The 23,740-nt window shown below is 42.0% G+C and overlaps 1 protein-coding gene across 3 annotated transcripts in view; it reads right to left on the bottom strand.

The window, feature by feature from the left end:
- CHID1 (chitinase domain containing 1) overlaps positions 1–23,740 on the bottom strand; it is a 540,982-nt gene that overhangs the window by 425,198 nt on the left and 92,044 nt on the right. For all 3 annotated transcript variants that reach the window (XM_073554356.1, XM_073554355.1, XM_073554354.1), the window contains exon 8: positions 14,752–14,844. In XM_073554356.1, the coding sequence (XP_073410457.1) occupies positions 14,752–14,844 (93 nt within the window). The remainder of the gene's footprint in view (positions 1–14,751; positions 14,845–23,740) is intronic.

Genomic DNA, 23,740 nt, shown 5'->3' with positions numbered 1-23,740 from the left:
TTACAGTATTTATTTTATTCATGGGACAATCCCTTTAAAGTGACCACTCAGCTAAAGCTGGCAATCAGTAACATAGCTACCGGGAGGGCAGAGAGTGTCGTTGCCCAGGGCCTCATGCTCGGAAGGGCCCACCCGGAGCTATGCTACTTTTACGTATCTACAGTTAAACTCTGTGGCATAGCAGGGAGACATGATCTCCCTGCACTGCTGCTATAGAGCCTGTAAGCCAGGGGGACGGTGCCAGCACCGACACCGCCCATCAACCCTTCATCTCAAAATACAACTGTATTGGCATCTTTTAATATCGATACAGTTGAGAGCAATGATGAAAGACGGAGCATCAGCTGACGTTACCTCCCCCAATCATTCTCACTCGACGTCTGAGCGATACAGGAGTGATTACGTCACTACATTGCGCCCACTGCGCTGAGATATGCGGGCAATCCAGAATACTAGCTGCAGAGACCAGAGCAGTGGAGGAACGAGGATGATAGATGCGTATTGTACGTTTTGTTTTTTTTAAATCAGTGTAAACATCATGGTGGCCAGAATGCTGTATGGAGGACTATAGGGATTGCATTATACTATATGGAGGACTATGGGGAATATATGGTTTATTTTACTCATTTATACAGCGCCATAAATTCCACAGCGCTTTACAGACATTATTGGCATTGTCCTCCATGGGGCTCACAATCTAAATTCCCTATGAGTATTTCTTTGAAATGTGGGAGGAAACCGGAGAACTCTGTGGAAACCCACACAAACACGGGGAGAACATACAAACTCCTTGCAGATGTTGTTCTTGGTGGGATTTGAACCCAGGACCCCAGCGCTGCAAGGCTAAAGTGCTAACCACTGAGCCTCCATGCTGCCCATATTATATTTTATGTAGGAATATGGGTGGAGAATTCTGCTACATGGAGGAATAAGGTGAGTACAGTATACTATATGGAGGCCTAGTGGGAATGCAGTATACTATATGAAGGACTAGTTGGAGTGCAGTATACTATATGGAGGACTAGTGGGAGTGCATTATACTATAGAAGGCTTATAGGGTGCATTATACTATATGTAAGGCTATGTGATGGCTATTATAATATTTGTAGGGCTATGTGACAGCCTTTATACTGTATGAAAGCAATTATACAGTGTGAAGATTTGTGTGGGGTCCATCATACTGTGTGGAAGGCTGTGTGATGGCCAATATACAATGTGGAAATGTGTGGGGCCATTATACTGTTTGTAGGCCCAGTATACTGCATAGAGGGCTGTGTGAGGGGTCACAGTTGAGGAATCATACTGTGTTGGGGTCACCATACTTTTCTGAGGAAGTTGAGGGGTGGGTTACAGTAGGGTCATCATACTGTGCATGAAGAGAATGCTGTGGAGATATTCAATGTGGGGGTAGTGCAGTGTTTCTGGGTCACTTTTGTTGACATCATTCCTTAATGAGAGCAATGAAATGGGAATTGAGGGTTCCAGTAGGAGGAAAATTAGAGGGCAAATATTACCACACAGTAGGTGCAGTAATAGGGACATATAAGGCAGCAGCGGTTCAGAATTCGGGTATCAGCAGGATAAGGAGTTTGTGCTGTTTGGGGATAGATGGGGACGGTGCCTGAAATGTGAGAAGTCATATGTGTCTTTGTTGTAATCTCTGCAGCCAAGTCCTGGCTGGAAGAAGTTGTCATGTTGGCCTGGGCCAGATGGAAAAGACAGGAAAAGTGAATGACTTCCCCAAAAAGAACTTCAGCTGTAATTCACCATCTATAACTGTGCTGTAATCTCTTAGGCTAAGTTCACACTTGCGTACCGGGGTTCTGCGGACGGCTGCGTACTTCCTCCCTGAAGCGCCGCCCACGAATATTCGCATATATCCGTATGTCCTGCGTACCCAACGTTAAAGATAGGTATGCAGAAGTAGGCGGACCTAAACAGAAGTGCGGAAGTGGGCGGAGCTTCAGGGAGGAAGTACGCAGCCGTCTGCACAGAGCCCTGGTACACAAGTGTGAACTTAGCCTTACATTGTCTGCAGCACTGATATTTACCACTATATGGAGTCCATATGGCAGTAATATCAATGTTGGTCTTTGTAAAGAGGTTTTTTTTTTTTTAGTAAAAGCTCTGTCATTTGCTGAGGTTCTGATCCACTATTAGGGTGCACCACCATAGTTGTAATCTGGGTTATCTGGTTAGGGGCCCACTTAGAGGTTTTGTCCCCCAAAACCAAACCACTATCTATGCCTCTGCTGGCTATACATATTAGATGGATGTCAGTAGGTCCATCTTTTGGCTGGCAGCCATATCAGCTCAGGCTCTCATACACAGGAGCACTTCTGTGTTCTCCATGAGAAAGCCGTTGCATGAGGCCGGGTTCACACATGCAAGGAATACGGCCGAGTTTTGCATGTTAATACCCGGCACTGCCGCTGGCATTCAGGAGCGGAATGTGCGGCTCCATATATTTCTATGCGGCCGCACGCTCCAATCCGAGTGCTGGCGGCAGTGCCGGGTATTAAGATACGAGACTCGGCCGTATTCCTCGCATGTGTGATCCCGGCCTTACTGCCATAGAAAATAGGTAAATGCAACTTTATGTACATATGGAGTATTGGAAAAATTAAACTGCAATATTGCTACAAGAAAATTACAGAAAAGGTGAATGTACTTAGCACATAATTTGGCCAATTCATGGGAGCCCAACAGCCATGAACAAGGCGCACCTTATTGTTGGACCCCTAACCTGATAAGTCACATCTCTTGGGTTGAAAAGCCTACAATTGATATGGCAGGATGGATCCAGCTAATTAAAACCGCCTTAGGCTGATGGGAGTAGGAGTGCACCTGTCATGAGAAGTATACTACATACAAAAAAACGACTAGCACCTCCAACCATACATCCATGTGCCAAGTACCTTCCCCTTTTTTAATGTGATTTTCTTACAACAATATTTCAACTTAATTTTTCCAATACTTAATATGTAAATTGGCCGGTTTGGTTGACATTAATTTAATGCATTTAACTACGTTTTGTTATATCCATTTCTGGAAAAACTGGACATAAAGGAATAAGGCCAATACAGCTTGCCTCCAAGCGCCTAATCTTCCCTAGTCGTACAGCGTATGGAGTGGGGATATTTCACTGCACAAGCAATTTAGTGATTAAAAACTGTACAGAAGCTGCCTGACAACCCCAAGTGGGGATGTAATCAGTGAAAATGGTTGTCAACCAGTTAACACCAAACTACAACTAAAAGAAGAAATTGATGACTTTTAGGTTAAATTGCTCCTGAAAGCAAATTGCTCCTGGTGGGGCAGCAGAAAACTGGTGACAGTTTACGCTACGATCCTACTAAAGATAATAGTGCCTTGAATGAAACGAATCTTGTCATCAATATTTGGGTCAATCGAAAGCATCAGCCATAATTCATCTGCTTAATTTCTCTTCCCCAGGAGAACGCACAATATTCTTACAGAGACAATGAATTCACCTTTTTTGTCTTTCGGCCTAATGAGGTGATTAGAGCGGCCAGAAACAAAAGAGTAAAAAGGGGGCTGATCAGCGGATGATACAGGAGACAGTCAGCGACAATTTATGATAAGACACAAAGGGCTTGTAAGAGAAAATTGGGAAAAAAAAGTATCAGAGGAAAAAGAAAAAAAAAAAAAAGCAAGAGCAGCAGGGTCACTCGTCAACCATGGTGAAGAGAAAGAAATCAATTTCCAAAGCCCTGAACTGGAATAGTTTCTAATCTGTTTGAAGAAAAGGAGATGATCAAACACTGGGGCTGGTGTTTTATCTCCTTGGATTCAGCCAAGGTGAAGGGAGGGCGGCTGCACCACTAAAGGTTATCCGCAGAGTCTACGGACAGCTTAATGGACTTCCCTCTGAGCAGCGCACATCACAGAGGAGAGGGCTGGATGGACCGCCGCCACCGCTCCTACTCCAATCATCATTTTATTGACACTTTTTCACCTTCATACCGCTGCTGGAGGCGTCAGACTGAGACGCTTTTCTCACCTTGCCCTTGACCTTCGCTGCCATGGGTATTAGAAGTAATTGACATTTTGGAAACAAATAACTGAGTCTTTCACATATGCCAAAGGGAATTACAAAGAATTACTTCTCCGACAATGAGGGGGTAGAAGTGATTGTTACACTTGGAGGAAATATAACAACTACTTGGAAAAGGAGGTGTAAGTTCCCCATGGGTATAATTTCTGATGTGTACAGAAGGATCTGCAGTGCAACACTTTAGATGAGAAAAGCAAGACGACAAATATCAGTTCCTTAGTATCTGTGAAACAGTAAAGGCCCCTTCTCACATAGCGAGATCGCTAGAGAGATCGCTGATGCGTCACGGATTTTGTGATGCAACAGCGATCTCGCTACATGTGACACATAGCGGCGACTGCCCCCCCCCCCCGCTGGTTATCGCTGATCGTGCTCGAATGTGCTGGGCCATTTTCTCATCGTCGGCGTCCCGCTGGCCAGCATACATCGCTGTGTTTGATGGAGGAAAGATTCAACAGTAAGGCTGATATTTGTGAGCAAAGGCTGCAGGTCTGGACAGTTCTGTCTTTACTTACTCGGAGAGGGAATGTTGAACGTGTGAAACTGGCTTTAGAATGAACAGGCAGAATTTAAGAATGTCCGACCCCAATTGTGACCATGTATGACATATACAGTCCACCACTGGTGCAAACAGATAGAAAAGGGCCACTGTGCAAGAAAATTATATGGGCCTTTTGCAGCTCCGAAAAATGCAAACGTGCACCTGCTTTGGAGGTAGAAATGAGACCCCTTACCTCTTGGGCCCCTAAGCAGTCGCACTGGTTGCACCAATAATATGCCCACACATTTTAGGGAAATGAAGCACTAGTATAATCAGCAGAGAACTGTCGATTGAGGAGGACACCCATGATTGGACAAACTGGAATCATCTTATTTTTAGGTGTTTATTAAAGAAAAAAAAAAAAAAAAAAGTTGTTGAAAGTGGACACAAAAGAGCATTGTCCAATATAAAAAGAATTTGGATTTGCAATTAGCAACCTTTACAGCGCAGAGTTACAGGTCAGATTTCAGGGTGGAATTGTGACCTGGAATATTTGGCGTCAGTGATCCAGACTTACGCTAGCAGTGATAATGAGCAGTTCTTGCCACTGACAGCTATTTGTATGCAGCTAATGAGGTGAGTCATTCCGCAAAGTGGGCGTAATTATTAGAGTTTAGCGGCTGAGCGTGTATGATTATATTCTGCAGCCTCAATCCACCTAAATTACACCAGTCGAGATCACTAACTCACAGTTTTATCCTTATGAGCCTTTGGGAAAATTACTCAGTAGCCTTCTATAGCTCTTTAACAGTGACAGGAGTACAAATAAAGCATGAATATAAAGGGCCTTTGGTCCAGAAAGTCAGGGATTGTGGAGATCATAAATAGATTTAAAGGGAACATGTCATGTTAAAAAAATATCTGATCTGCAGGCGGGACTTAGAGCTGATCAGTTTGACATACAATTTTTATAGAGAAGTTTTAGCAAAACTTGCACCATATTCATTAAAGTTCCTGGTGTTTGCGGCCTATGAGTCCAGTGGGCGGTTCTACACCAAGTAAATCCGCCCACTGGAAATTGAGATTAGAAAATACAAATTATACTGAATCTGCTTAGTGTTTCCTTTCCTTCTCTATATCATGCTGAACATAGATCGGATTGCATGTACAACATGACAGGTTCCCTTTAAGGCACGATGTAGACATTCATACAGACAACAATAACCTCCTCTAATGGCACAAGGCTCCTCAAATAATTGCATAAAATGATTTTTATTTCCCCCCTGTTGATCGTGAAATTGTCCTTTCTGCTTTACTTCCCTACTTGAGCCTGACACTGCATTGTTTTGACTCTTACATACATGGAGCTACTTTACAAACCTTTTGCTGTACGTAAATCTTACTGACACGGAGTTAAACCATGACCTCTTCTACAGTCAAATCCAAAAAAAGACTTCAAAATTATGGTGACTTCCAATGAGAACATGCAAACCTATCCTCAAAAGGAATTTTTAAACACCACATCTAACATAATGCTGCACAGATGAAAATACTGAAATATACAGGTCTTGATACTTCAGATCGGCAGCTGAGGTGCTAAAGTTATAGAAAGGTTATAGACAATACAAGAAAAAGCAGCTCAAAAGGAGATCAGATCTCAACAGAGTACTTAGTGGAAGTGCAACTGCAAATGGCCAAGAAGAAATACAAGACATCCTCAAAGTCTATACATTTTGGGCCCAAATTATAATTGTATTTTTGCTTATGAATCTCAAGTTTTTCATGAATAGAACATATACTCATTATAGTCTATGGGGCGGTCCTCATGCCCATGTTTTTTTGTAGCTCAAGTGGCCCTCAAACTAAAATGGAGATATGTTCATTCTTTATTCGAGTCATGGATCAAAATTGCCCACAAAAGTCCATGGATCTGTGAAAAATCACTGACAAGACATATTGTCATTCATGTGCAATCCGGGTGCTGTCCGTTCTTAAAGGGAACCTATCACCAGGTTTGTGTATGTCTGCCCCCAACCCGACCTGAAAAGAGAAAAAGTGCATTTATTATGCACAACTGCAGGACGGTCCGAGGAGGGTCACTCTTCTTGGTCCGGCGCTTCCCTTCTTCTTGCTTTGTGTGGATGACGCGTCCCACGTCATCCACATAGTCCCCCTCGGTACTGTACTCTTGTGCAGGCATACTTCTCTGCCTGACTAGGGCAGAGTAAAGTAAAGCACTGTGCATGCGCTGGGGCTCCTTGACCTTTCCCGGTGCCTGCGCACTGCAGTCCTTCGCTCTGCCCTCATCAGGGCAGAGAAGTACACCTGTGCAGGAGCACGATGCTGGTGAGACTGTGTGGATGACGTAGGAACGTGTCACCCACACGAAGCAAGAAGAAGGATGGCATCCCAAGAAGAAGGGAGGCGACGGACCAAAAAAATGACACCTATCGGACCGGACCGACCCGCAAGTGAGTATAATAAAAGATTTTTTCTTATCTTTCAGCTCGGGTTGATGGCAAATATACAGCATTATAGAATGCTGTTTATCAGGCCTGAGAGGTGGTGATCGTATCTCATATCAGCCAAACTTGGTGACAAGTTCCCTTTAACATTGTAGTATATAAGAGAAGTTTCGCAATTTATTTCTTCAACAGTAAAAATCTGTGATGAAAAACTGATTGATGGTCAAAACTGACACTGTCCAACCACTGATGAAAAGTGGATCTGAAACACTGATGAAATTCGGATTAAATACAGTGAAGGAATTCAGATCATTTTCTTTTGCATACCAGAAAAAAAATCACTGATTTCTGAATGAGACCTTAAAAGGAGTTGTCCGGGTTTGGGATGACATTCTGCAATCACTATGTGACTGCAGACTTGAATTCTCACAGAGTCCACACCGCACGCCGTTGTTATTCTCCAGTGCCGGTGGCGAGATTTGGCGTTCAAGTGACCACAAGTATGCAATTTGCTGACTAGGCATGCGTTGCCCCTCTCAATTCACTTGCATTGAGAGAAAACACACGTCTCATTGGAATGTGACCGGAGGAATGCAAATTGTATACTTGTGGAAACTTAAACGACCACTCTCACCACCCACTGCGCAAGCCTGACAGTGTGCAATATGCGACTGTAGACTTTTATCACAAATGTGAACAACCCCTTTAAGATCCTTTTGGTTTCTCCCCACATTCTTTGAAGTTGCACCTATTTTGAATTCCATTCTCTAGTTTTTCACATGGTGCTAGCGGGGATCTCACCAAGGTCACAGCAGTTCAGCCCGGCTTGGAACGGAGCCTCAGTGACTGGACGTAACCTCAATGACGTCACCACCGGTCTATGAGGCTGCGCTCGCAGCAGCTCATTCACCAGTGGTTCTCAGCCTGGACGGTCGCATCTTGGCACCGTTCAGGTTGAAAACGGTTTATCCCCCAGACATGGATTACGGCGTGGGACAGAATGACGGACAGGTATGGTATATTGTTGTTTTTTCATTTTAATTTTATTACAGGAGATCAAGGGCTTCGGTGGAATTAGGCAAGGTTGTAAGTATGGCTTAATTAAGATTATTAAAGGAGTGTCATTCTTTCAATTAAAGGACTTTATTCTGGCTGTGTTTATATTTACCATGCAACTATAGGATTAGTAATGAATAGGTATCTTATAGACGCTACTCCATTACTAAGCCGTGGACTTGATGTCACCTGACAATAAAAAGGTGACATCAACCCCCACAACTATCATCCAACTTGCCACTGCTACATGGCAAGTGGGAAGAGCCGGCAAAGCACCAGAATTGGCATATCTAACATATGTGACTTTTCTGGGCAGCTGCGGCTGCTATTTTTAGGCTGGGGAGGCAATATCCATGGCCCCTTACCAGCCTGCGAATACCAGCCCCCAGAAGTGTTTTAGCAAGGTTGGTTGTCAAAAACAGGGGGGGGGGGGGGGGGAAGAGAGCCTACGCCTTTTTTTAAATTAGTTATTAAATAATTAAAAAAATAGCGTGGGGACCCCACTATTATTGATAACTAGCCTTGCTGAAGCTGACAGCTGAGAGTTGCAGCCCCCAGCTGTGAATTTTGTCTGGCTGGTTAGCAAAAATACAGGAGAACCAAAGCCGTTTTTTTTTCTTTTAATTATTATTTATTTACAGTGCAGGAGCGGCTGATTAATACTCCCATCCGCTGCTCCTGCTCTCACTGTAATTAGCGGTAGCAGGTGTCGGATGATGGGATCAGTTGTCCCATCAGCTGACACCATTTACCGGTGGTAAACTTTATACCTCTGATCACAGCTGAGTGCTCACGCTGTCTTTTGACAGCGTGGGAACCACGGCTCTCTGACCAGCGGGGATGAATTCACCACCTATCATAAGCGGTGTTTGCCACGCTGCCATGCACATGACAGTGAGACAAACACCTGCTGTTTGGGCAGCCGATCCTGAACAGTAATAAATGACTTCCTGCTGAAGTCCATGTTCGTTGTCTGTGCTGGAACAGTAGGTGTTCGGTACGGACGCCGAACTTTACTGTTCGGGCTCGTGTCCATCTCTAGATTTTATATATATATAAAATACATATATTATACACACACACTGTGAGGTAGCGCTGTCATTCAAGGTTGGGGGACACTCGCATGGCAGCGAACAATGACGTCCGGCACAGGTTTCCATAAAGCAATATCAGAGTCCATGAGGTTTGTTCATTATCATAAACCAATCACGATATGCAACAGCCTTATAGCGGACAGCAGGATATGTTCACACTGGAGCTCTGCTCCCCTTTAGCCCTCCTAGTCACACAGGCTGTGCTTCATCTAGCCAACCGGCTATACAGTCTCTCAGTTGTAGTCCCGTCTCCGGGTTACCTTGCATGCCTCTTTACACTGCAAATTTTCATTCCCTCTCCCTGGGAACTGTCAGGCACACTTTGCCATTAGTCACAGCATCCAGACGTGCTGTCAAGCAGGAAGCCACACGAGACCTTCCAGATGGACCAATCGGGTCTCTGCATTCACCACATGTGACCAGACCTCAGGTACCTTATATGGTCCATAACCACACCCACAGGTGATCACATGGCTATGACCTCACCCAAGGTCCTATTGCACACAGCCACACACAGGCTTTCCTGACACATTGTAACAGAACGTACTACTCAGCAGTACCTCTGCTGATCATTATGATCTTTCAGTATCCTACACCTATCAGGGCAATGGAAATGCTTATACGGCTGTCCTGGGACACCCACACAGCGCCCCCTAGCGGACACAGCGGTCACTGCACCACAACACATACATACATACACACAGTATATAATGTATTATATATATATATATATATATATATATATATATATATATATATACAGTATATATATATATATATATATATATATATATATATATATATATATATATACATATACACACAACGTCAATACTTTACAAGAAGGGGTTTTAGAAAATGGTAAGTAGAGACATATACAGGAATGATCAGTAAGAGTACAGTAAGTAACAGATCTTGTAATTTCCATCGACATGAAACCTGCGAGCAGCAGTATATACTTAACTATACTTAGAAGACACGAAGAAACGAAAAGAGTTAGGGGGTAAATCAGCAATGCCTTAGGGAAATATGGTGTGCAGCTATTAAATGGAAAATAAGCGGAGTAATGGATTTTCCGGGCCGTTACCAAGAGCCTAAAGGGAATTGTAGGATAACGTAATTAGGAGGCACCCGCAGAAAGCAGTTATGGGTCACGGTTTTTTATTGGGTTATTACAGATAAGCAGCCCACACAGTGACTGCATTCATCAGACATAAAGGCAGGTCAGGACCAACATGCAGACTCTTTACCTCGCTCACAAACACCTTCAAAAGGAATGACAGATTTTATCAAAGAGGAAAGAGAGCGGCGTCTACTGCTGAAAGATGCAAAAAAAGGAACGCAATTGTCTAAAACTAAAAAGTCTACAAATAAAAGCAAAAGATCAGTCAAAAGTTTAATGCAGATGCAGTGTTAGCATTTACATATATACAGTCATGAGAAAAACTAAGTACACCCTCTTTGAATTATAAGGGTTTACGTATAGATGTAATAAAAACCCATCAAATCCTTGGTCTTAAAAATAGATACCGTACATAAATCCGCAGATGAACAACAAGTGGCAAATTACACAGAGTCATTATTTCTTTACCAAACTAGGCCAAAATGTAGAAGCTGTGTGAAACATTAGGAGGTATTTGCCTAAATTTAATACCGTCTAAGGACCAGATTTTTTTTTTTTTTTTAATTATGTCCCTATACCTAAAACCATGGAATTCAAAGAGGGTGTACTTATTTTTGTTCTTCTTATGACTATATGTACACATACAGAACATTCAAACAGTATTCAAACCCCCATTAACTTTTTCACTTTTTTTTACCTTTCACTCACACTTACAGGGAATCTGTCAGAAGGTTTTTGCTACCTCATCTGAGAGTAGTCTGATGTAGGAAAAAAGACCCCGAATCCGACTATGTATCATTTAGTTTACTGTGTGCAGCCGATTTGACACAATCAGAGCTAGCTTTAGCATGTAGCAGAACTGAGAAAGCTAACTCTTAAGGCCCCGTCTCACATAGCAAGATCGCTAGCAAGATCGCTGAAACGTCACCGATTTTGTGATGCAACAGCGACCTTGCCAGTGATCTCGCTATGTGTGACATGTAGCAGCGACCGGGCCCCCGTTGTGATGTCGCTGTTCGTGCTCAAATGTCCTGGGCCATTTTTTGATCGCTGGTGTCCCGCTGGCCAGCATGCCTCACTGTGTTTGACGCCGACGAGCGACCTCGCTGGCGACTCAGAACTCAGGGATGCAGGCGGGAGTCGTCAGAATCGCTGTTCTGTGACAAGGTCCCAACGACCGCCGAGGTCGTTATACAGATCGCCGGATCGTTGCTGCGTCGTTGGGTAAATCTGCCTATTTGACGGCTTCCTAGCGACCATGTAGCGATGCACCAGCGATCCTTACCAGGTCGTATCGTTGTCGGGATCGCTGGTGCGTCGCTTAGTGTAACGGTACCTTTAGTGTACATAGCTATAGACCATGAGCTGCTTATCACAGGCGGAGGTGTCAAGTTCAGACTGACGTAGTCCAGCAATTTTAATCACAAGTGATAAAACCTTCACTAAAAATAAACAGTAGCACACAGGGTAATAAATGACACATTCAACTCTGTGTATCAGCCTCTATCTCCTGATGTCTTCAGATTACATAAAGAGAATCTGTCAGCAGGTTTTTTTCTAAATGTTTTTATTGGAAATTTATGTGATATAACAAAAGAAAGTAGCAAGTATTTGTGTAGTATAAAGGAAACGATACACGATTTTCTAACCATGACCAGCTTCCCTGTCCCTGCCAAAGAAAAGCATTGTCATAGTATGATGCTGCGACCACCATGTGTGACAGTGGGGATGGTGTTTTCAGGGTGGATTCACAGTGTTAGTTTTACACTATATGCAGGGTTTTGCATTTAGCCCAAAAAGTTCTCCTTTGGTCTCATGTGACCAGAGCATCTTCTTCCACATGCTATGTAGAGGACACAGCTAGCTAGCATAAAGTTAACACTGCACCGCACCATGAAACCACCATCAAACATGGTGGTAGCAGAATTTTGTGGGGATGCTATTCAACAGCAGGGGCATGGAAGCTGTTCAGAGTTGGTGCAAGGATGGTTGCAGCTAAATGAATGGTAATCCCGGAGGAACTCCTGTTAGAGGCTGCAAAAGACTAGATTAGGGTGTAGGTTCATATTTCAGCAGGACAACAACATCTAGACATCCTGCCAGAGCAACAATGCAATGGTTTAGATCAAAGCATATTTATTATGATACCGCCTCTCACTGTGGTGAATGGCAGCTCAGTCGTCTAATTTGGAACAGGGGCGTGCTGTAATGTCAGTGTGGTGAGTGACAGTCCAGTCACCCAATCAGGGCCGGGGAGTGCTGGGTTTCCTACAGGTGTCTCCTATGCGGAATTATTCCCAGGCTATTTAGATGGCGGTCAGACTCTCATCTGTCAGTTGTAACGCTGCTCAGTTTTGTGTGTGTTTGCTCTTTGCTTTGAGTTGTAGTATTTTGATGATTGTTAACCAACCTTGTATTTGCTTTTGAGCATCCGTTTATCTAGCCCCTTAGTATTGATCTGCTACCTTCTTGGAATTCTGATCCCGGACTATGACCTGACTACGCCTTTGTCTTACCCCTCTGCTTATGACGTACCCTCTTTGATTTCAACCTCAGACTCCCTGACTTGCCCACCTCATGGCTTGTCTGTAAGTAGTGACTAGCATCATGATATTCTTGTGCTTAAATGGCCCACTCAAAGTTCAGACCTAAATCTCAAGACCTGAAAATTGCTGCTCCCTGACACCTCCATCAAATCTAACTGAAATAGAGTTAGTTTGTAAAAAGAAATTGGCAAAAATTTCAGTCTGTAGATGTAGAAAGGTGGTCCTACAAAGTATTGACTCACAGGGGGCTGAATACAAATGCAAGTCTCAATTTTCAGATTTATATTTTTAAAATTAATTAGAAAACCCTGTATCATTTGCTTAACATTTCAGAAATACTTGCTAATTTGTGGTGGTATATCACATCAAATCCTATTAAAGTTCACGAGGTATGAATACTTTTTCAAGGCACTCTATATAGACATACACAGGAATTAGCATTGATGGCCAATTTAGCAACCACTTTGTGTTTGTGGGGATACGATTATCTGGGACAACATTGAAGTGGCTGTAGAAAAGCCTCTAAATAAATATTCTTAATATCCTTGCAGGATATTTTCATGTGTAAAGTCTTTATATTTCTTTTTTATCATTCACTTCATGGTAACGTTGGGTGACAGCCAGTATGTCAATCATTAGTCTTTTGTAAGACTGTAAGTATATGATTACAAGTCATGGATTTTAGGACTTAGGAATGGATTACGTGAATAAATCCTTATTGAATCCGCCAACTCTCCACATTCAATACATATGAATCGGGTTTTTGTAAATTAAAAAAAAAAAAAAAAAATCAGAAAAAAGAAACCTGGCAGATTTTTACCAGTTCTACAAAATAATAAACATGCACATTATATTAGTAGTTTCCGCCCTCTGGAGAAGCAGTGGCGAAACGCGCATCGGGATGATTCATCTACATTACTGTTTGGTATCTATTTATTCTTTGGTCATATTTATACACTGCTCAAAAAAATTAAGGGAACACTTAAACAACAGAATGTAACTCAGAGTAAATCAAACTTCTGTGAAATCAAACTGTCCACTTAGGAAGCAACAATGTTTGACAATCAATTTCACATGCTGTTGTGCAAATGGAATAGACAACAGATGGAAATTATTGGCAATTATCAAGCACAACCCCCATCTGTGGATGTCGGGCACTCAGACCATCCTCATGGAGTCTGTTTCTAACCTTTTATGCAAACACATGCACATTTGTGGCCTGCTGGAGGTCATCTTGCAGGGCTCTGGCAGTGCTCCTCCTGTTCCTCCTTGCACAAAGGCGGAGGTAGCGGTCCTGCTGTTGGGTCGTTGCCCTCTTACGGCCCCCTCCACGTCTCCTGGTGTACTGGCCTGTCTCCTAGTAGCGCCTCTGGACACTATGCTGACAGATACAGCAAATCTTCTTGCCACAGCTCGCATTGATGTGCCATCCTGGATGAGCTGCACTAACTGAGCCACTTGTGTGGGATGTAGAATCCATCTCATGCTACCACGAGTGTGAAAGCACAACCAACATTCAAAAGTGATCAAAACATCAGCCAGAAAGCATTGGTACTGAGATGTGGTCTGTGGTCCCCACCTGCAGAACCACTCCTTTATTGAGGGTGTCTTGATAATTGCCAATAATTTCCATCTGTTGTCTATTCCATTTGCACAACAGCATGTGAAATTGATTGTCAAACAGTGTTGCTTCCTAAGTGGACAGTTTGATTTCACAGAAGTTTGATTTACTTGGAGTTATATTCTGTTGTTTAAGTGTTCCCTTTTTTTTTTTTGAGCAGTGTATGTATTTATTTGCAATGATATCTATGTCTCCCCAAAACAATACTATGCACTTTACAACTCCTCATCATACAACGAGCCTTAAAAACAATACGTACAATGTGTGATAAATGTTGGTTTACTTACCCTGGTGCTACTGCAGGAGGAATCACCAGGATGAACTGAAGTTGAGCCTGGTGAAGCGCTTGCCCAATGTGTGTCAACATGTGAACCAGCTCCCTGCAATGAGGAAAAACAGTCAGAACAGATCAATAAAATTCTATAAAAGGATACATAAATTGCTAGTATTATTAATGGACACGCTCGGCTGCTAATTTTGGGGGGCAGTTATAATGGGTGTATCTACTTTTAACAAAATGTCTCTAAAAGAAAGCAATGGGTTGCAGTGGAAGGCGCAAATTTTCTGACAATTATTATTCGAGTTTTGAGATAATAGAATTTAATTTTTAATTCTAAATTTCTCTTATCTTTTCGACCTTCTCACTTTACAATAAGATCTCTACAGTGCTCATTAGATTACTGTGATACCTAATGTCTATAGTAAGAACTGTCCAAGAGCCTTGGGCGAAACAGAGTGACAACTGCTCTAGGGGCATTTCAGAATTGGACAGATAGGTTGTCAGCATCAAGTCAATCTACCTGACAAACACCTTCATCAGTATCAACGACTACAATAACACATCTTATAATATGAATACATATCTGAACAGGCAAAGATGTGGCCAAGATAGGTTCCCTTTAAGTACTATCACCAGGTTTTTGCCATATGAGGCAAGGACATTACCTATAAGCCCTCATATACAGCATTCTGATATGCTGTATATTGTGATACTTATGTGATATGAATGATGTATGATTGATATTAGAAAAGGTATCCAGATGGTAGGTCACGGGTCTTATTATTCTTTTTCAAAAGTATTCAGTACAACATTACCAGAGACTGGGGATTTGACCGCTGAATGACCTCTTTGAGTACATGATGAGAACATGCAGAAGGAATGTGAAAAACAACCATACAGCGCTTGCGTAACACGAGCAGAGCACGAGTTGGAATGTTCACTGCGCAGCTGTACAGCTTATGTAAACATTACTTGTAGAAGTTGTAGTGCGCAGGACTAGATTCATATCTAGGAACAGTTTGTATATAACCGAGAGAATTTCGACTGGCGAGTAGGGACGTTCCAGGAGACTTATGGACGCATATCTTCTGTGATGGAGTTTTACGGGATATTTCCTCCTCGCCAATCGATAGAGGAGTGATGCTACAATATCCGGTAATATATTGATGCTTACTTTCTCTATGAATAGATGATGTATTGATCATATAATGTTAGACTAGTGCTGCTAAAATTCATGTGCAAATTTATGTTAATTCATTAATATCTCTGATTTTAATAGAATAAAATACTATTGTTTTACTGAGCACAGAGTTCTTGTCTCTTGCCTAATTAGTATATTAGTGAGCGCTATGTATGTAAGGACCATAAGTCCATCATATTGACTCAGTAAGGCTGGAGTCACACACAACGAATAAAAAAATCGGTCCCATTTTAACGGTCCGAAATCGCACAAAGGTATCTTAACCAGTGATGTGTTTTTGATGTGATATTTCTTCATTGATGCAATTTTAATCGCATGTAAGGACCCTTTTGACATCCGTCTGGCGAGATTTTCTCGCAGGATAGCAAAATGGACAAATAATGGAGCCCAATGACAGGTTTCCCCACACAAACGAATTAATAGATCTAGACATATATATATATATATATATATATATATATATATTTTATACATGTCATAGAGACACATTTATACATATATTTTTAATTCATACAGTTCATCAAAGCAGAATAGCCGCAGAAACATTTGCCGGGTTTTGGATATTTATTCTCCTGCCCGACATGAAATGACACATGGTTTACATATAGTTAACCATTTCATTTCATGTTTTTTTTGGTATGTCTATCACTATTAATTAGATGAGTGTTTGTGGGTAAAATTATGGAGTTGTAGGGGTTAATTTAAGGGGTTAATTCGTTGTATTAAATTGCAGGGACTCCTGCTGACATCACTGAGGCTGCAGGGAGTCCCCGTAATTTAATAAAACGAATTAACCCCTTAAATTAACCCCTACAACTCCATAATTTTACCCACAAACACTCACCTAATTAATAGTGATAGACGTAACAAAAAAAACATGAAATGAAATGGTTAACTGTATGTAAACCATGTGTCATTTCATGTCGAGCATGAGAATAAATACCCAAAAGCCGGCAAATGTTTCTGCGGCTATTCTGCTTTGATGAACTGTATGAATTAGAAATATATGTATAAATGTGTCTCTATGACATGTATAAAATATATATACAGTGGAGCAAAAAAGTATTTAGTCAGTCAGCAATAGTGCAAGTTCCACCACTTAAAAAGATGAGAGGCGTCTGTAATTTATATCATAGGTAGACCTCAACTATGGGAGACAAACTGAGAAAAAAAAATCCAGAAAATCACATTGTCTGTTTTTTTTTTCATTTTATTTGCATATTATGGTGGAAAATAAGTATTTGGTCAGAAACAAGCAATCAAGATTTCTGGCTCTCACAGACCTGTAACTTCTTCTTTAAGAGTCTCCTCTTTCCTCCACTCATTACCTGTAGTAATGGCACCTGTTTAAACTTGTTATCAGTATAAAAAGACACCTGTGCACACCCTCAAACAGTCTGACTCCAAACTCCACTATGGTGAAGACCAAAGAGCTGTCAAAGGACACCAGAAACAAAACTGTAGCCCTGCACCAGGCTGGGAAGACTGAATCTGCAATAGCCAACCAGCTTGGAGTGAAGAAATCAACTGTGGGAGCAATAATTAGAAAATGGAAGACATACAAGACCACTTATAATCTCCCTCGATCTGGTGCTCTACGCAAAATCCCACCCCGTGTGGTCAGAATGATCACAAGAACGGTGAGCAAAAATCCCAGAACCACGCGGGGGGACCTAGTGAATGAACTGCAGAGAGCTGGGACCAATGTAACAAGGCCTACCATAAGTAACACACTACGCCACCATGGACTCAGATCCTGCAGTGCCAGACGTGTCCCACTGCTTAAGCCTGTACATGTCCGGTCCCGTCTGAAGTTTGCTAGAGAGCATTTGGATGATCCAGAGGAGTTTTGGGAGAATGTCATATGGTCTGATGAAACCAAACTGGAACTGTTTGGTAGAAACACAACTTGTCGTGTTTGGAGGAAAAAGAATACTGAGTTGCATCCATCAAACACCATACCTACTGTAAAGCATGGTGGTGGAAACATCATGCTTTGGGGCTGTTTCTCTGCAAAGGGGCCAGGACGACTGATCCGGGTACATGAAAGAATGAATGGGGCCATGTATCGTGAGATTTTGAGTGCAAACCTCCTTCCATCAGCAAGGGCATTGAATATGAAACGTGGCTGGGTCTTTCAACATGACAATGATCCAAAGCACACCGCCAGGGCAACGAAGGAGTGGCTTCGTAAGAAGCATTTCAAGGTCCTGGAGTGGCCTAGCCAGTCTCCAGATCTCAACCCTATAGAAAACCTTTGGAGGGAGTTGAAAGTCCGTGTTGCCAAGCGAAAAGCCAAAAACATCACTGCTCTAGAGGAGATCTGCATGGAGGAATGGGCCAACATACCAACAACAGTGTGTGGCAACCTTGTGAAGACTTACAGAAAACGTTTGACCTCTGTCATTGCCAACAAAGGATATATCACAAAGTATTGAGATGAAATTTTGTTTCTGACCAAATACTTATTTTCCACCATAATATGCAAATAAAATGAAAAAAAAAAACCAGACAATGTGATTTTCTGGATTTTTTTTTCTCAGTTTGTCTCCCATAGTTGAGGTCTACCTGTGATGTTAATTACAGACGCCTCTCATCTTTTTAAGTGGTGGAACTTGCACTATTGCTGACTGACTAAATACTTTTTTGCCCCACTGTATATTGTGTCTAGATATATTCATTCTCTCTTTATTTAACCGGTCTCTGTGATTTTACTGTATTGGAATAAAGAATTGCCGGCTTTTGCTAAAGGACACCGGGTGCGATTTTATCGCAACTCACACATCGGGTCCGTTTTTAGTCCCATTTTTTCTCGCCCCATAGACTTGTATTGTCGAATCCGATCCGAAAATCAGTGACAATTGCAGCATGCTGCGATTGTCTCGGTCAGAGGATCGGATGCGATAAAAAAAAAAAAAAAAATCGCATGATGTGAGCTGCCCCATAGAATAACATGGGTTCGAATGCAATGCGATTTTTTATCGCATTGCATTCGTCCGTTTTATTTGCCAGTGTGACCCCGGCCTAAGACATAAATTGGCGTAGTCGGCAGGATTTTTCTTTAAACACAGTTTTGTGATCACAAATATATAGTTGGCACTTTTTTTTTTTTTGCCAATAATAGTGACAATATTTAGGAAACGAAAAGAAAAACAAGATGATGTTGTAGAGGTGCCTGGCTGGACCACGGCACCCTATGATATACTGGAACATGAATTGAGTAGCTCTGGGCTAGCAGAACAATGGTCGAGTAAGCTCAAAGGTAGTGAACCCACTGATGTTGTTGAAGTACTCAGGGGGGTCCCCGCAAAGGCGGGTGATGTAGTGTCGCTTGGGCGACGAACCTGGATCTTGCTCAGTGCATATCGCGCGATGCATGAGAGGAATCAACAGATGCAGAGAATATGTTCTCAGTTCGAACAAAAAGTGATAGAGTTAGGTGGGCAGCAAGTGGTGCTGGATTGTAATACCCGTCTGCTTAAAGATAAGTTGGAACACTATCAGAATGTAGCAGAAAAAGCTGCTATAAAGGTTGCTCAAAATAAATATCGTAAGCGGAAAGGAAAAATCAACAAAGAGAAAGTTTATAAAAGCATAGCCACTGCATCTGTAAATTGGGATCCGGATAAATGGGATGGGGATGTGTGGGATACCTCTTCTTTAGATGACTGGGATCCTGTGATCCAGAGATATTTCAAAAACTATTTCAAGGAGAATCAAAACAATTGCAAAATATTGTAATTATTGTAGCCAGAGCTATAATGGATAACTATCCTACGGAAGCTGACATACCAGTCAATGATAAACCATGATATACTCTCCGTGATGGTATTGAAAGATTGAAAGAAGAAGCTATGCGGAGTGCAGTTTCAGTGTTAGCTGTAGAAGAAGAATATACAGAGTATCCAATGACTGCAAGCATGAGGAGTGGGTTGGTAAAGACTGCTCCTCCTGCATATAAAACTGTGATATTGACCTTAACAGTGGCAATGACAGGAGAACCAGTGAGCAGAGTGATTACTCGAATGAGGGAGTTGCAGGATATGGGTGACTGGAAAGCTGCAGCCCAGGCATCCTCTCCTCAAAATCCCTCCCAAACACACCCAGGTAATAGTAAACCCTATAATTCAGAATGGAAGAAAGAAGGGAACCCCTCTAATCCGGATCGGGTATCCCGGAGGGAAATGTTCCAGGCATTATTGAAAGCTGGAATGAGTAAAGAATCTATAGATGGAAAACAGACAGGTGAATTGTGGAGATTATATAAGCAGAAAGTGTTGTCTGCTAAAAAGGTGGATGCTAAAAAAGAAGTTGGTCAAGAGAAGGAGAAAGCTGTTAAAATTCCAACAGCACCTGAGAAAGTGTCATGGGAAGACTTTAAAACTGTCTATCCTTGGGGGGAACTGGCTGCAGCAGTAGCTACTCGGGTAAGTGATGGCTGGGGCAGGAATGCCTATGAGGCAGCCACGGGAAAAAATTCTGATGAAGAGATATCATAGGTAGCCAGCCAAGCCCCCGTATGGATAAAAAGTGATCAACGTCCATACGTAAATTTAAGTATCCATTGGAAAGGGGGCAATGTACAAAGGGTTCCAGCACTAACTGATACTGGGGCAGAGGCTACCTTAATTTATGGAAATCCAAACAAATTCAAAGGTCCGAAAATTAAAATTGCAGGATTAGGAGGACAAGTTATCACTTGGGTCCAAACACAAGTTGCCCTGAAAATAGGTAATTTACCAATAAGGAATTATCGAGTTTTAGTAGTACCTAGACCAGAATATATTTTGGGAATAGATGTTTTGAAAGGGATGATGCTAAATTTGGCTGAGGGAAAATTTTCCTTCGGAGTCAGAACAGGTGAAATCCAAATGAGACCTGTGGTAGTTGGAAAAGTGAAAATGCCACCTATACATGTTCCCCCAGCTACAAAAATGGTAGCTACGAAACAATACCGAATTCCGGGAGGACATAAGGAAATTACTGAAACAATCAAAAATTTGGTTGACGCTGGAGTAATGCGTACAACTACCACTGCTTGGAACAATCCTGTCTGGCCAGTGAAAAAGAGTGATGGCTCCTGGCGTATGACTGTGGATTATAGAGAATTGAACAAATATACTCCCCCACTAACAGCTGCGGTACCGGACACTATTACTATAGTAGAAAATGTGCAAAGTCATAGCGGTACCTGGTATGCAGTGATTGATTTGGCTAATGCGTTCTTTACAATTCCCATAGAGGAAAAAGCTCAAGATCAATTCGCATTTACCTGGTTGGGAAGACAATACACTTTTACCAGGTTGCCACAAGGATGGCTACACAGTCCTACTATTTGTCACCGGACGGTGGCAGAACACCTGGATGAGTTTCCTTTGCCCTCTGAAATGCAATTTTCACATTATATCGATGATATAATGATACAGGGTAGTGATGAACAGTCAGTGAAGGAACAGTTGTATAAATTGATATCTCACATGCGAAACAAGGGCTGGGAGATTAATGATGCCAAGGTCCAAGGACCGTCTCAAGTTGTAAAATTTTTAGGAATTCAGTGGAACAAAGGACATAGAGAAATCTTGCCAAAAGCTAAACAGAAAATCATCAATTTCCCTACTCCTAAATCTAAGCATGAAACTCAATCATATATTGGATTGTTTGGATTTTGGAGACAACATATACCTCATTTGGGACAGATGCTAGCTCCATTGTATAAAGTGACTAGAAAGAAATATGAATTTCATTGGGGAGAGGAACAACAAACTGCATTTGAAATGGTAAAAGAAGCCATACAACAGGCTGTAGATTTGTGGCCAATGATGACGGGGAGTGTAGAATTACATGTATCAGTGCAGAATTTGTATGACAATTGGTCACTTTGGCAGAAACAAGGGGGAAAGAGAGTCCCCTTAGGGTTTTGGAATCGAAAACTCCCCGATGCTGGAGAAAAATATACTCCATTTGAACAACAATTGTTGGCCTGCTATTGGTCATTAGTGGAAACTGAACAATTGACTTTAGGACATGAGGTTCTTTTAAGACCAGCAATACCCATCATGCAATGGGTATTATCTAACCCTAAAACAAATAGGGTAGGACACGCACAAGAACAAAGTATCATAAAATGGAAATGGTATATTTCTGAAAGAGCAAAGAAAGGTGAAGGCGGGATCGCCTCCCTTCATGAGAAAATAGCTGAGATAGGGGAGGGAGTGAAGTCCCCTTTACAATCTACTATGTTAGAGGAATCTCCTGTCAAATGGGGAAAATCGTATGAAGATCTAACTGAGCAGCAACAGCAACATGCTTGGTTTACAGACGGATCAGCCCGATATGTCAATGGAAAACGACATTGGAAAAGTGTGGCTTATAACCCCAGATTGGAAAAACATCTGGTCATGGAAGGTCATGGTAAAAGTAGTCAATATGCAGAATTGTATGCAATCTTTTTGGCATTAAGTTTTGAACAAGGAATGGAATGCCATCTCTTCACAGACTCATGGTCTGTAGCTAATGCACTTGCAACTTGGATGATGGGATGGAAAAAGTATAATTGGCTCATCCATGGTAAGGAAGCGTGGGGGAAGGAGGTGTGGGAGTTTATAGAAGAAATGGTACAAACCACACCTACTATTGTTTTTCATGTTGATGCACATATGCCTGCTGACTCACTTGACCGTTTGTTTAATTCTGAAGCAGATAAAGCCGCCGCCATTAGGCAAACTTCATCAAGATAAAGAAAAATGGCTGCACGGTACAGCTGTTTGGGCGCACAACAAAAGTGGACACCTGGGAGAAAAGGCCACTTACAGGTGGGCCCAAGAAAGAGGTGTCCCCTTAACCATGGACATAATTAAGCAAGTCATTATACAATGTCCAATATGCCAACATTCACAGAAACGAGAAGTACCACACACAGTTATGGGACACATAGCAAGGGGTCAATTACCTGCACAGATTTGGCAGATGGATTTTATTGGTCCACTCAGTGAAAGCAGGGGATGTAAATACATTTGTACAGCTGTAGATACATATTCAGGACTACTGATTGGTTTCCCCTGCAAAGCAGCTACACAATGGAGTACACTTAGGACTTTAGAGATTATTACCCAATATTATGGTGTTCCATTACAAATACAAACTGACAATGGGTCACACTTCACTGGCCAACAAGTAAAAGACTATGCTAATGAGCATAATATTCAATGGGTATATCACATGCCATACTATCCACAAGCTGTTAGTTAGTGGAGAGAAGTTAGTGGAGAGAATGAATGGGATCTTGAAATCCACATTAAAGAAAGTGCACGGTGTAGAAGGAGAATATGGCCAGTGGAGAGACAATTTAAGTGAGGCATTACAAATCATTAACAACAGGCCTATTACTGATTCCATGACACCACTAATGAGGATGCTGACACCAAACCTTACGGTACATGAGGCACATGTGGTACATACAATTACCTGGTGGAAGATAACTCAAGACACCAAAATCCCTGAGAGGGCAACTCCTTTGTCTGCGGGATTAGAGCTCAGTGCAATAGAAGCGATTGTTGTACCTCCAGGTAAGACTGTTCCAATCTCAACGGGATTAGGGTGTTAGATACCCAAGGGACATTATGGTCAGTTGGCCACTCGCTCTAGTTTTGCTCTGAAAGGGGCAGTAGTGGTAGGAGGAGTCATTGATGCTGACTATCAAGGGGAAATTAAAGTCCTCATAATAAATTTGGGAATAGAGCCATTGGTTATTGCTAAAGGACAGAAAATGGCTCAACTGTTGGTGATTCCAATTGAT

The sequence above is a fragment of the Dendrobates tinctorius genome, unplaced genomic scaffold, assembly GCF_039654945.1.
Source record: "Dendrobates tinctorius isolate UK_male_01 unplaced genomic scaffold, ASM3965494v1 ptg000211l, whole genome shotgun sequence".
NCBI lineage: Eukaryota > Metazoa > Chordata > Amphibia > Anura > Dendrobatidae > Dendrobates > Dendrobates tinctorius.
This window is presented reverse-complemented; position numbering and strand designations above follow the sequence as displayed.